This window comes from Lytechinus pictus, chromosome 5, assembly GCF_037042905.1.
Source record: "Lytechinus pictus isolate F3 Inbred chromosome 5, Lp3.0, whole genome shotgun sequence".
Taxonomy (NCBI): domain Eukaryota; kingdom Metazoa; phylum Echinodermata; class Echinoidea; order Temnopleuroida; family Toxopneustidae; genus Lytechinus; species Lytechinus pictus.
This window is the reverse complement of record NC_087249.1, coordinates 3,675,703-3,690,816: the sequence shown is the minus strand read 5'-3', so window position 1 is coordinate 3,690,816 and position 15,114 is coordinate 3,675,703. Positions and strand designations below refer to the sequence as shown.

General features: G+C 34.4%; 1 protein-coding gene across 2 annotated transcripts; it reads left to right on the top strand.

The window, feature by feature from the left end:
- Positions 1 to 1,382: 1,382 nt before the first annotated feature.
- On the top strand, positions 1,383 to 14,452 carry LOC129261932 (sugar transporter SWEET1-like). Of its 2 annotated transcripts, none has more exons than XM_064099638.1 (7): positions 1,383 to 1,535; positions 2,174 to 2,345; positions 5,593 to 5,670; positions 6,704 to 6,827; positions 7,298 to 7,459; positions 8,135 to 8,254; positions 8,879 to 14,452. In XM_064099638.1, the coding sequence occupies exons 2-7, from the start codon at positions 2,278 to 2,280 to the stop codon at positions 8,975 to 8,977; spliced, it is 651 nt and encodes a 216-aa protein (XP_063955708.1). In that variant the 5' UTR covers positions 1,383 to 1,535; positions 2,174 to 2,277; the 3' UTR covers positions 8,978 to 14,452. The 2 variants fall into 2 exon arrangements, 1 of the variants encoding a protein (XP_063955708.1); XR_010293588.1 differs by lacking the exon at positions 1,383 to 1,535 and having other exon boundaries at positions 1,954 to 2,345; positions 8,879 to 10,080; positions 11,544 to 14,452.
- The last annotated feature ends 662 nt before the right edge of the window (positions 14,453 to 15,114 follow it).

Below are 15,114 nucleotides of genomic sequence, written 5' to 3'. Positions count from 1 at the left end.
CGAGCAGTTTCTTAATTTTTCGTGTGACACTATTTTTTAACCAACTTAAACATCATGGCATTTGGTATATATCATACTACTTATTTCAAACACGCTTGTACAACAAAAATATTTCCAGTCACAATGTCCATCAAACAATGGAAATTTATGGAGTTCACAACATTTAAGAAATGGACAACCACTAACATGTAACGTCGTAAAATCAGAAATATGAAAAATCCAAGTTCTTCTTCGATGGATTTTTACCAAACGTTTGCAAGTTTGTTTCTAACAATGTGAACTTTCCCTCTAAGCCAGTGTCGAATTGGGTATGTAATCGCCGGATATAAACATAGTAAGAAGAATAATTTCGGCTTTGTCTGGGTATTACTGGTAATCGACTGGAAATTATGATGGTAAACATGTTTACAATGGATGAAATAAAATTTACAGAGAATTATCGTGATTTCTTTCATGGAGGCCCTTTTACATCCATGTTCTTTCGGGTTGGCTCCCAAACCTTCAATCCACCGGTATGCTACACGAGTGCCCTAAGGCATCGAACTTGTAAGCGCATTGGTTTTCTTAAATCAAGAAATAAACACATTCATAATCCTACTCAAATATGATGTAAAGCACAATGATCCAGCATTATCTGATTAGGGGCGGCAAAAACATGATCCACGTTTTTATCCGATCGCTTCGGCTTCCCAAAGAGCCAAATGTCCCGTTGGGATATTACTTAATCACCAAAATACTTTTTAGGTTTATAATATAAGGTATTACATGGGCCGGAAGAATAATGCAAGCGCGAGCTGGTTAATATACTGACCTGAAATTGGACATCATCATGCATATTTTTTAATAGGGTATTTTGAATACGTATCTCAATAAACAATTAATTTGAGCATGAAGTGCGAGCCGAAATCGATTGATCTAGTGACCTGAAAACCTTTATCTAAACTTCTTTTATTTAAACCTTAAACACGATACGTTTCTTACTATACTATATTGCGAGCGCGAAGCGCGAGCTGAAATTTGCTTGGTATAACATGAAAAGGGGACATAAAGACCATTTGTAAGCTATTTGAACTTTGATTGACTGTTAATATACGGACAAAGACCACCATGACCATCAAACATAAGTTATGCACATTTGTATCAGTTAGTAATTACTTATTATCTAGCTCCCTCCCATTATCCTTCGACATTTGAACAACATTATTCTTATCACAATTTTCGTGTCACTGAATAATAATAATAACCTGGAAGCATCCAAAGTCTAATCGGTTTGTTATTTTTTTCTTTACATACAATGATGAATCCCAGAGCCTGGATCATGGACTATGAACTTTATATTTAACTTCAACAATGCGAGTGAAGAATTGATTTAAAGTTTTCGTAATATAAGGGGTGGGATAGTTTGTTAGATTTGTTGAATTGCAGTTTACATCTCCTCTTAAAGAGAATAAATACAATGTGTTCAGAGAATATATACGTTTGTCAATAAGTCTATGGACAAGATTTATCTCTATGGTCTCTTTGTTTTTCCTGTGGTGAGTTTTGCTTACTTCATGGACTCTGTTAAAGTCACGTGCATGTCACAGAACTGATGCAAATTTCTAAACATTAATTTAAGCGGATGTGACTACCACACAAGGGGAAGCGATTGCTCCATGACCATTGATGAGATAGCACTCCTACATAATAATCGATGTCTGAACTTGATCTATATTCCATCTCTATAATATTCAAGAGGCCTGTATTACAATATACAATAAATGGTATAATTACATTACATGCAACTATAAGTCTGTGGAAAACAATGTACAAAAATTAATCAGTTGTAAATATTAAGGCCATATCTTTAATATACACCCCTGACTACTACATAACATCATAAACATACAATTTGCTTGAAATACCATGATAGCTACCTAAAGGGCCTATAATAAACTGTGGATAAATGAGATTGAAGAAAATGTCAATTCGTTTTTGCCGAGGCACGTTGTAGTATGGTCAACACCCGGTATACCTGTATTTCTTGAAATGATCAGGGATCGAAGAACAGTCTCATAGACAATGAATACTTGACATATTACATGTGGAATTGCATTATTGGGCAAGGAGCAATATTGTATTTACCTGTTCCCAATATTTGAACTTGCTTATATACTTCGATGTCATGTTGTAGGTCCATATGGAGTGGGGAGCCATCGTGAAATCAAGCAACTGTATGATCACCGAAGTGGTTTAAATCAAGATTTCTTTTTGAAGTTGGTGATTAGTGATCGAACTATGGAAGTGCTTAGTATTCTATCTTGGATTTGCATAGCAACAACGATTGGATTCTTTTGTTCTGGCATGTAAGTGCTCAAAGCATAGTATATTTATGCAGTATAATCGGTCCTATAACTTCTGAGATAGTGGGATCTAAGCCGGCTTCAATGTTTGCAGATTAACAGGCGATACCCTTGATACCGTAGTAAGAAGTGTTATGGTGTTCTTACACATGTAGGACTATTGTACATCAATATAAATGATGCATGATACCATGAAATGTCATTTGTATTCAAGACTTGAAAATGGTCTGATAATTCAATCATCAGTCACTAGGCCTACGTGTTTTTTTAATATATGAATTATTAGAAAAGGTTACCAGTAGTTATTAGTTTTTTAAATAAAAGACAAGTTTGTCGTATATCGTGATACTGTATATAGGTCTATGGTCTGTCTTAGCGTCTGTTATGTATTATTATGTTCGATTCAGTCTGGCATATCCCCACTGAGAACCTGACACCCCTGTCATTTTCAATTGCTTTCGTTGCAGAGGCCATCTTCCCCAGCTTAAAGGGTATATGGTATCATAGATAAACATGTCGTATTGAATTCCAAAACGAATCATAAATTACAAATAATAACGCAATGCATGAATCAATCAGAAACATCCCGCCCACTTCAATTTGTACATATTGACTTGAACACTGGGGCCCGTATTCTGAAGTTAGTTTAAACTTAGACCACGCGCGGTCTTATTCTGTTCTTAATGGGGAGCCAAAACTTCAAAAATTATGTTGAAATTTTTATCTCTTATGTTTACTATTTTGTTTCCTGTTGCTTTCATAATGAAGAAAAAAATACTTCAGAATGCTTCAGGTATCATTCCCAGTGACAATTATGAACAATTTGAGTGTCAAATGAGTTAATAAATCGAATGTGTACTCAGTGCTGTGTGTACTGTTGGGGATTTATACCCCAATTGGCTCTCCATAGTTAAAACAGAACTTTAGGCCAGAGTTTAACTTAAACCTGAGTTCAGAATTCGGGCATGCATGGATATTTTATACTCAATTATCCTATCATTAATTTTGTTTATCTCGCTCAACAGCCATTGCGAGTGTGAAGCGGTGGCGAAAGTTTGATTATCAAATGATTCTAGTTACCCCTTTTTATTGAGATTTTTCAAATGACTATGATCTTAACTTCGTAAGAGAATTCTGGACATTCAATTAGATGAACCGTTTCATTTAAGTATCACTGTAATGTGTTAGTAAAGGGTTCGATAAAATAAGTTTGTCTCTGTAAATCAGATAGCAAGCAATTTGCACCGCCCCCAACCTCCCTCCCCTTCCCCGCCACGGCTCGTCCATATTATGTTCTACAATGTGGCTTGTCGCGTATACAGATTAGATATATTATACACACTTAAAGGACAAGTCCACCCCAACAAAAAATGGATTTGAATAAAAAGAGAAAAATCCAACAAACACAGCACTGAAAATTTCAACAAAATCGGATGTAAAATAAGAAAGTTATGACATTTTAAAGTTTCGCTTAATTTCACAAAACAGTTATATGCACATCCTGGTTGGTATGCAAATGAGGAGAGTGATGACGTCATCCACTCACTATTTCTTTTGTATTTTGTATTTTGTTATATGAAATATGAAATATTCTAATCATCTCCTAATTGTCAAGTGAAACAGTGATTAATTCCTCATTGAACATGTGGAATTAGCATTGTTTAATACTATATGATTCAGTAAAGTCGGTCAAATCTGTAAAAAATGAAATATTGTATAATTCAAACAATAAAAAACAAAAAAAATAGTGAGTGATGGACTTCATCGACTGACTCATTTGCATGTCACTGTGTTGTGCATATCACTGTTTTGTGAAAAATAAACGAAAACTTAAAATGCCATAACTTTCTTATTTTACATCCGATTTTGATGAAATTTTCAGTGTTGCGCTAGTTTGATTTTTCTGTATTTATTCAAATAAACATTTTGCTGGGGTGGACTTGACCTTTAAGAAATAGGGGTGACGAAGGTGCAACTTTGCGGGACAAGGTGCAGAGCGAGAGTATTCGAGCTAAGTTGCGCCTTTCACTCGCCATCGCGCCTTCGCAGGCCCGCAGCAGGTGGTTAGAGGGTGCAAGTTTGAACCTCGCGTATAGTCTAGGTTCCTGTCATACTTCATCCTTATCAAAATGCTCGCAAAGTTGAACCTGCTTGGCAAGTAAAACATTGTTCTTTCTTGTTTGTGTGTATGTAAGAATCTGCGTCTTGTATACGTGCAATGATAACAAAACTATATTTTTACTCTCGTAAATAATGACAAATAGCGTTAGAAATCACTGACTCTGAAAACGTTTCAATTTGGATCCGCAGTCTTAAGTTTAACTCTGCACCTTTAAAAGTAACGACCAGATGTCATGATGGGAGCACCACTAAGGTTTGACTTTGTACCTTACTTGATGCAAATAAGCACCTATTGGGTGGCATTCTGTACCTCATAGGTGCTAATTTGGGGGAAAGTTCCATTATGTACCCCCACTAAAATTGAAAATAGAAATATGGAGAATGTTCAAAATAATATATCTGGCCCTAATAAAGAGCATATAATGGGAGAGTGGAAATACATACCAAAATATGGCTTTATTCCGTCAAATTTTCAATCAGGATCGAGTGCGTGTAATTGTCCATAGACAATTATCTATAGAAAATTATCGATTTATTTAGCAAGTAAAGGGTCTGTAAGTCTAAACAAGTCGAAATATCGGCAAAAGATCCCTAAAAAAACCTTCCCTATCAGCTGCGCTTCTCGCTAACATAGCGGGAAGAGGTCTTGACTGCAGTTACAACGAGGTCAGTTCGAGTCCCAAGCAAAGTAAGCAATACCTAAAAATCCATAGAAAATTTTGAAGTGAACAAACCGGAAGTCCTGACAATATTTTGTTATTTTTGGTGGGGGTACAAATTTATGAAACTTTTTGCTAATCAAGATGGAAAGTGCGCTGTACAAATATGATTTGCACCTTTCAGAGAGGTGCTAAGTTGTACCTTTCCAAAAAGGTACCAAGTTGCACCTTAAAGGTGCGCTCAGTGTGACATCTGGTCTGTACCTTTAGAGGTGCAAAGTTGAACCTAATTTTTTAGTGTGTATCTACAGAAGATGTTGAAACATTCGTTATACTGACATTGGAAAGAGAAATCCTGATGGTCAAGCAAATAGCTGGGGGGAAAACTGTAAGTGACAAAAAAAAGCAAAAATTGAGTTAAGAATCATGCAAATTATTGAGTTAACCAACCTTTCTCTCTCGTCCTATAGACCCGTCTTCATACCAATCATTAAGAATGGATCGACTGGAAACACTCAGTTTCTACCATTTCTTCTGGGGTTGATGAAGTAAGTATATAGGGTTTCTTAGTCGCGTTAGTGGTATTGCAAGAAACTTATTAATATTTTTTATTCTATTTTTTTTAATACAAATTTCAGCTTCAAGTTTGCAACTGATAGATCAATATTGACTACATGACAACGGTCTCTCGTTGATGTAAATAAACAGTCAATCAACCAATAGCAAATTTGCAACTAGGCTAATTGCAAAAATTATGGTTGTTTGGGGACGCTTTATTTGTAATTCATTTGAGTATTTTTTAACTTTTAGACTTTCAGTTCCAAATGATATTCAACGAGACTGAAATGACTGTGTGGTTGCATGTTGAGTGTGTATGACAATCCGTTTATCTTCCACAAATTCTAGATACAAAAATTACTGTATTATAATGATAAAGAATGTATTATGATTCAATAGCATTGTGCATAGCCATGACAACAAATAACAAAATGATAAGAAACTAATATTATGTGAAGATGATTATTCTATGTTAAAAAATATTCGATGGGGTATGGCCTATTATTTTAGGTGCGAGGAGAAACTATATCTGTATATAATATGAGTCCGTGGCATCTATAACCGTCATTTTTCACGGTGACTACAGACTGACAATGATATTACACTGACAGAAGCCAGACCGATAACAGTTTTTGTAAAAACTAAATTATCATCATTATTTCCAATGATACACTCGGTTAGTTTTCCAGCATTAATAAAGATAGGTTCTTAGAATCTCTCTAGCTTTCTGTTTGTCTATATTTTGTAAGGCTTCAACTGTTACACCAAAAAGCAAGCATTATTCAATCATGTCAAAACAGATTATTTACCTAAAAGTGCAAATGGTTTCGGGTGTGATATAGGGCCATATTAGCAAACATTTTTCTTCTTCTTAAGTTTATGGATAAAGGACCCTTCTCCTCCCCCCCCCTCCTCCCCCTATCTCTCTCTCTCTCTCTCTCCCCCCCCCCTCTCTCTCTCTCCCCCTCTCACTCACTCACTCACTCAGTAATGTATAATGGTCATTATGTTTTAAATCAACAGTGGTATAGCTTGTCTATGGTATGGTGTATTAAAGGCTGACTTCACTATGATTGTGGTCAACACTACAGGAGTAGTCTTTCATATCTTTTACGTCACAATCTACCTATTTTATACCAATGAAAAGGTAAGTAAACCATACTCAACATAGGCCTAATGTGGAAAAGATTCAATATTCCATATCTTATATAACAAAATGAATAAATAGTTTTGTTAAATTAAGCGAAACTAGTAACGTTTTTATCTTACATCCAATTTCGATGAAATTTTCATCGCTCGCTCACTTTACTCATTCGATTTTTTGAGAATTTATTATCAATATCCAATAATCTACCCCCTCAAAGGTCAGCTAATTGCATCAATGAAGCAAAAAAAAAACCCACAATTTAAGATCTCACAAGAAAGGTTGATGTAAGGCAAAAATTAACTGTGATTTTAAGGTCTCGGTGATTTTTGGGCACAATCAGATTTTTCATCTGCCTTTTGGCGGCTGAGGAGGATGGTTTAAGTCAGCTCGGAACGGAACGTATTATTTCATGTAATTTAAAGAGTTATCTTCATACATGCATTCACCATATATGTTTTATTTTATTTTAGGAGAGTGCAAATCAGAAGACTCTAATTGGAGGTGCATTCTTGGTCGGTATCTACGTCTATTTCAATCACGTGATTACAGAGAGATCGATGTTAGAGAACCAGCTTGGTCTAACCACCTGTCTAATGGTTCTTGCGACAAATATATCACCCTTGGCCGAACTAGTAAGTTTCACCATTTAAAAAAAAAAAATGGTATTTTAATCATTTTCCCTCTATCATAAATCTTTAGGAGTTTGGATTGAATTTCGAGGAACATCTTCCAGAATAGACCTTTAGTGCCATGCAGGAATGCTGATGACCATGCATTTACGTCTTCGAATTTGCCAAAATTTTCAAACTTAAAAAAAAAAGAACTTACCTTTCAAATCCATGAAAGAAAAGCTATTATATTAATTCTATATTACTTGAAATATTTTTGGTTCACTTCCTACACTCCAGTGTATTATTAGGATATATGGTAATCGTGCACCTATCAAGAACTTTATTCCCAATTTGACCTTTTAATTTTTAGTCAAGTGCTTTTAACGCTTTTATATTAATGACTATTTGCGTCGACGCTGGATAACAATACATTCCTTGTTAATCAGGGGCCGCGGAACGGTTTTCAAAGTGGGGGGGGGGGGCTAACCATGCAAAAATCACAATCATATGGTCATTTTTACGTTTTTGTACATGGTTTTGGAAAAATGTGGGGGCTGAAGCCCCCCCCCCCCCCTCCCGCTTCCCGCGGCCCCTGTTAATAGTGCTGTTTTCAGACCCCTAGACAGATATTTGAAATAATCAACTATTGGGATAAGTGCCCTAAATTTGTATCACATCTCGATCATTAAATCACAGGGGAACGCCATTAGAAAACGCAATAGTGAATCGTTTTCTACTTTTATGGCGAGCGCCATGTTTGTCACGTCACTCGCATGGACATTATATGGATTGCTTATAGAAGACATATATGTACAGGTAATTATGCAATGGCACGATAAGTGTGTGCCCATTTATTTTTGTCACATGAGATTAATCAAGAAATAATTTACGCTTAAAACAATAAACTCTAGACTTACCAATGAATTGCTAATGAATCCAATACAACCCTTCTTCAGAACTCGATATTTTTGTTCCTTTTTTTTCTCCGACGAAGATTCTGCTAGGATCGAAAGCTTAGGCCCCTTTTGACTCTCTTTTTTAAGGATAAATGTATATATACATTTTCATAAAATTTGATAACACAAAATGTTGGTTGCTATCATTTTTACTTTCTCGAGTTAAGCACCAGCTACGCTATATATCCAATTGTTCCATGATCCCTTTTCTTTATATTGAAATTAAAAAAAAACTAAATTTGATAAAGAAAAATGTAAACTTGAAATATTGTTATTAAATATTTTTCAAAAATAGTGAAAAATACCATATAAATTGAACAGAAAAAAGCAAGAAATAGGAAAAATAATTTTCTTGTTTCATTGAATCCTTATGTCGTTGCCATTTAATGAATATTGGCGCTTGGATCTTATTTAATTAAAAGATTGGCCTATGACTAAATCAGCATGATTATGTTAACATTATCTGTTCTACCTTTCTCACCAGATACCCAGTGTTCCTGGGATGGTTTCCGGTATTACCCAGCTTGCATTGCTCGGCATATTTCCGTCACGTGGCCCTGAAAAGCGCGCAAAAGCAGATTAATGAGTGAAACGTCGATCGTCTGCGTATGGAATTTCAATTAACCGAGCTTTGCTCCCCAAAAATATCCCTAACAGATTTTAGTCAAAAGCTTGTGTGCATTTGTGTGTTGATTTTGTCTTCTGTTGTAAATCGAATCTATTCATTATGAAATCAATTTGTATTTTACAGATGCTTTACAGAATCCATTTGAACAACTTTTTGCTTCGAGGTTTGGGTCTTGGCAAGATTAGTGTTAAAAATGTATTCGTATCGGATGCAGTCTACCAATAATAGTTCAATACAGTTGACCTTTAAGAAATGAATGTGTGTAAACAATTTCCAAATACATTTCTGTGTCAATTTTCGGTAGGTATAATTATATTCCGTACCTTCTTTTAATATTTTTTCATCAAGCATGGCTTTCGACTTTCAGAAGTATTTTACATATCATCTCCATGATCATAATCTGTTTCAAATTATCTAATAACTTTTGAAAGCATTCGATTAAATTCCTTGTCTATTAACTTGGACATTAAAAACTCCCATAATAAATGTGTCATGAAAATTAGCTGGGAAAGGATATCATTATTTCATTCGTGTGATATTTATCTATTAATTACCATTTATTTTATTGTTTCGTCTTTAATTGATTTAATTTCAATATAATATTTTTGATACAATTTTTTCAATCACTTTAAAAGTCACATGGGTTATAATTTGATTAGAGGCACAGTTCCTATGGTAACCGTTAAATAAAATGTTCGACATAACCTTTCATGAAACGCACCCAACATGACGACAAGACAAGATACCACCTCCGTTTATCGTGACAGAGAAGAAAGCAACCCGGACGTCTTCTCTTTCTTCTAGTTCTCATGATGAGATACTTAATCTTGCCATATTGTTTTCATGATGCCCTTTTCAAAGGTTTTGCAGTTTTTGGTTCGAGACGGCAATCAAGGGATTTGCCCGCCCCTCTACCTGTCCATACTTTGAGCATTACCAAGAAATGTTGACACATGCGCCCTTCCATTGTCAAATTTGCTCTTAATTTACACACCCTCTTTTGCTTTCAAATTTATGGATACTCCACTGTTGACAAGAAGAACAGATCCATCCCCCCGGTGGTTCTTCCCTTCTCCATAAAAATAACTTTCTCTTGTCTCTTTGTCTTAACGACCGTTTGATCATTTTGATGATGACTTTTGTTACATGTATTTTCATATGAACGGAATTTTAGAATTTCACAAAGATGAGATCACTGGAATTCATGCCAATGTAGTGGGTGACCGCTTCGAAATAATGACATACAACAATTTTAAAACAATGATATCATCCTTAAAGTAATATCTTTGAGATTTACTTGAAATCAACCATGCCCCATAATAAAAGGGGACAATGACACGATGATTAAATCAAGGAAGGCATGAGTCATTATTGTCATAACCGCATTTGTTTTCGGGGGGCGGGGGGAGACGCATTAATATTTTCGAGGAAACTCAAAAGAGAGGAAGCTCTTCATGGGGGTGCTTTTGCATTTTCTAAAGTAAAATTAAAGTATTTTGTGCATACGTTTGACAAATTTCTGAAAATTTTCAGTCTTTTTTTTTCTTCTTTAATTTTCAAAATTTCGGGGGGGGGGGGCAGTTGCAAAGCTGCGTACGGCCATGATTGTCATTTGTATTCAACTAGTGTTTCTGCTATCTGAATGGTATATTCTCATTATGATCTGCACGTACACGCTACTTGGCGCGTCTTCCGATATTTCACAATTTTGACAACTAGATATTTCCATTTTCCACTCCACTTTATCTCCGATACACCCGTCACTCTAAAATAAATCTGTAATCCCATAATCGTTAATATCTTAAATCAATCTATGACTACATTTTCAATATCTCTGATGACTTGCATGACTGTATATAGAAAAGACCACCCCGTGATTGTATCATTAAGTATTACATGTCGGCTGTTCGACTATAATTGCCCCATACTTATTTCCAGTCGATATTGGTTATTTTCATCTGTAAATTACATACTCATCAATTACTAAGACGTAGAGCTAACAAATCCCAGAAATAATCATTAATGATTACGACAAAATTGTTTAGTAAGGTACTCATTTTGTTCTTGGTTACAAAAAGTCCTTAGAATGTCCAGTTTTCAGGTTAGAAATCACTAATTTTCAGCTCGCGCTTCGCGCTCTCATTATTCGATCGGTGAGATATGTATCCTTTTTATCAGTCCCTACTGAAACGCAGTCCTTATCAGTTCCTAGCTTTCTGGTCAGTATATTAAATTCCAGCTCGCGCTTCGCGCTCGCGTCAATTCTTTAGTTACATACACAACTTTTATATGATTAAAAAAAGCTTCAGATTTGAAAATCTTTCCAAGCCGCTTAAAAAAATAAAGCCTAAATAATCAGATATATCATCAATCAGAAATCACTTCAAAAAGGCTTTGCTCAGCTTAATTACTACAAAACACACAACTACTTAACGCAGATGATGATCTCATGGTAAAAATATCCGTTTGCACCAAAATGCAAAATATAAGTGCCCTTTTTTGGCTTTGCCCCCCCCCCCAGACGAAAATACGTTCCGCCGCCCTTGTTCCCAGTGAATTATACTCAAAGAGAGTAGTCAGTATTAGAATATGGCTATGTTGATGGTCAGTAGAGATGATAAGTTTAATAATAATGCAATGATAGGAGAAAAGAAAGCAAAAAAAAAAAAAAATACGCAAACTTTGCGGACGTCAATATGCTCACGTACGAAGCCTAATGGATAATGGATTGTGATATCATTCAAATCGGAGTATCACTGCTTGAATAAATAAAAGCACTTTATTTTGATCACTTATAACTGCCAAGCCATCTAAAGCATATCATTATTCTCTTGACTATGAATTGACAGATAATCCCAAATAATAAATTTGATCATGAAAAAATTGAAAATTATGGGGGGTTTTCTGACTCAATAAATACTCATTTCCTGTCCCCAAAGTATATTCAGATGTAATTATATCTAACATCTAAGATCACGTTGTTAGACTGAACTAACGTTCATGAAGGATATTCAAAGATTGAAAGATTCAAAATATTTATTTGTATACGAGTAACACATAGGCAACTACAAATACAATATACATATTGATACGACAGGGTGAGAATTAACCACTGTTGCAGGTACAGCTTATGTTGACTTTTATTCTTCAAAACCACATCAAGCTCTTGAAACGGTTTTCCTTTTCAATCTTTAAATTCATTGTAAATTGTTCTATAGATATTACTCTTTGCATTTGAATACAGTAGTATCTATACATACATTTAGAATTTTTGTAATAATCATATGAAAAGCTTTTCATAAGAATAAAATTGAAGGTCAATCAATCATCCAATATCAATTTGAATTTACATGTCAAGACGGATGAAGCAAAGTGCTGGTGGTATGGCGTCATGGGGCAATAATTCATATACTGGAGATTCGCTTTCAGAATTCAGAAAATCAATAGCAAGACAAGAATCTACTTAAACATCTAGACCTGTCATGAAATACGCGTCTTGATGATTGTCATGATAATCGTTCCCATGTGATGATAAAGTTAAAAGTTGTATACAGATAGTAGCTTAATATACCCTGTTTTCACCTGTCAAAACTTGTGCCTCCTTTTATTCTTAATTACAACGTTTTGTGGTCATGTTTGGTGTAATGTTCTATGTTTTGGTTTAGCCAAATTCCCGGGCCAAATTCACTTTGCATCGAATTTCATCAATCTGTCTGGTTTTGCTTGATGTCTGAAATTTGTGAAAGGATACCTTATAAATATGAATGAATTAATGATAAGGTCATTTGTTACAGGGAGAAATATAGTTCTCATTTATTGGAAACGTTCAATCGGAGCTTTTCCCGAAAAGCGATCGAGTCTAGTTCTCTGAAAATTTATGTACGGATGGGAATCACGTTTTCAAGTGAAGCGAGTCGTGCTCTCATTAGGATGATTGCCTTTTCAACCCATTCTTTTATCGGTCAATAATTCCAATGATGTGGGGTGAGGTTTTCAGATGTGGCTGGGTTTTTCAAAACAGTAAAGAAAACTTTAAAAAACATCGTATCCTAACCCCTAATCTATACCACCTTTCCTTTATTGATTTTTGTAATATATTATTATGACGTCAAGGTTTATGTACCCTGGTCTTGGACTGGAGTAAATATGAGCCACCTCCTCTCGGTCCTGTGTTCTTTATATTCATATTTAAAAACTAGAAATATATTATCATCATTGTAATTAAGATGGAAATTTCATTTCACTCCTTTTGAATTTTCAACATACAATTCCGTGATGATAAAAAAGCGAATCAATGTTTAATAACTATCATGACTATAAACATAAAAACAAATGACAATCTCGATTCAAAAGGAAGTCACGAAAGTAGAATACTGTTACACAACACAAACTGATCGAAGAATTACATTTTTCAACATAATATGATTAATTTAATGTATGATTATATAAGAATAAATAAAGGGGAAAAATAAAAAGACCAACGAAGAAGCAAAGCTTGTTGAGACGCTGATCCCTAGAAAGATGAATTAGGAAAGCTGTTAGTTTTAATGCAAAAGTTCATACAAAATATAGGAAAATGATTACAAGCCTGGAATTGGGAAATGATGGAAATAGATGTCCATAATCAATATTGCAAAAACAAGTGGGGGATTGACGGAGAATAGAATAAATAGACACAAGAATCAGAAATCGGAGAAGCGAAACAAAGGACGAAGTGAAAGATGTGAGTGGGGTGGATAGGAATGGGAAAGTAAGGATTATTCTGGTAATTTATTACTACGATTACTTTCATTCTATACACGTATTATATACTTGCATTTTCACACGAAGGTGCAAAAGGTTTGAAGGGTTTGATTTAATGCGGATTTGTCATATTCAGAGAAAAGGAAGATCCAAAATGTTGGAGCACTACATTCTAATATGTGCGAGTGCTCTGTTGAATTCTTGGCAAATGAACAAATTAATCTGTCATGTGGGTGTTGGATCACCCTATACTACTTTTGATTTGATTTGTTGAAAGTCTCATCAAAATCGAGGAGAAATTAGAAAGTTATTACACATTGAAAATTTGCGTAATTTCACAAAACAGTAATGTTGTTTGTCGATATGTAAATAACATGAATAAGATTTGATGTCACTCAGTGACTCACTACTTTCCAATTGATTTGAAATATTGAATATCTTACAATGTTTTCAATTATAATGAGATTCAAGGTTTAAATCCTGCCTGAACATGAAGGATTGTCATTGATTGCAATTTATCAAAGAGTTTCATTATTAGCAAATTTGTTAGAAAAATTGAAATATTCTTGAAATGATATTTAAAAAAAAATAATAACGAGTGTTTGACATCAGCGACTCTCTCATTTGCATATCAAATTTCGAACGTATAATATTTCGTGAAATAAAGCAAATATTTATATATCATTTTGCCTACCTTTGTCCAATTTGTGTATTTTTATTTATTCAAATCTACTTTGAGTTGGAGTGCATGGAATCGATGTTTAAAGAATTTGCTGTTACACTCATGGCTGTAACACTGATACATCATGAAATAACTGTTAGTATCAATTTAATTCATAACATTATTTCCAAAGCCTACGCGTATTTTGATTACTTTGTTTTATAATATGTCATTCTTCTAATTACTTTGTTTTATACTATGTATATTAATATTCATGTCTTACACTGGAAAGCGCATATATAGAGAGAGCCTTTTCTATTATATAAATCAATCTTTATAATTATATCATTTAAGTAGTTCATAAGAGTTACAATATAGTGAAAGTGATAACTCTGGAAGCGATAATAATCGATGAATATCGTAATATTTTAGAATATTATTGCAAGAATTAGGGTTGTCCTTTTCATGCATGACCATCTCATGACCTAAAAATGAATACAATGTGTACCGTAAAAACTCTACACACTTCTTCGCCTTAAAAACCTCCAGAAGTTATATAATTCACCCTGGAGAAAGGTTTGTGGTAAAAATAACAAAAAAAATGATGGAAAATATTGGTGAAGGTTTGAGAAAAATCCGTTAAAGATTAAGAAAGTTATTGGAATTTTGAGTTTTGGATTTACGACTC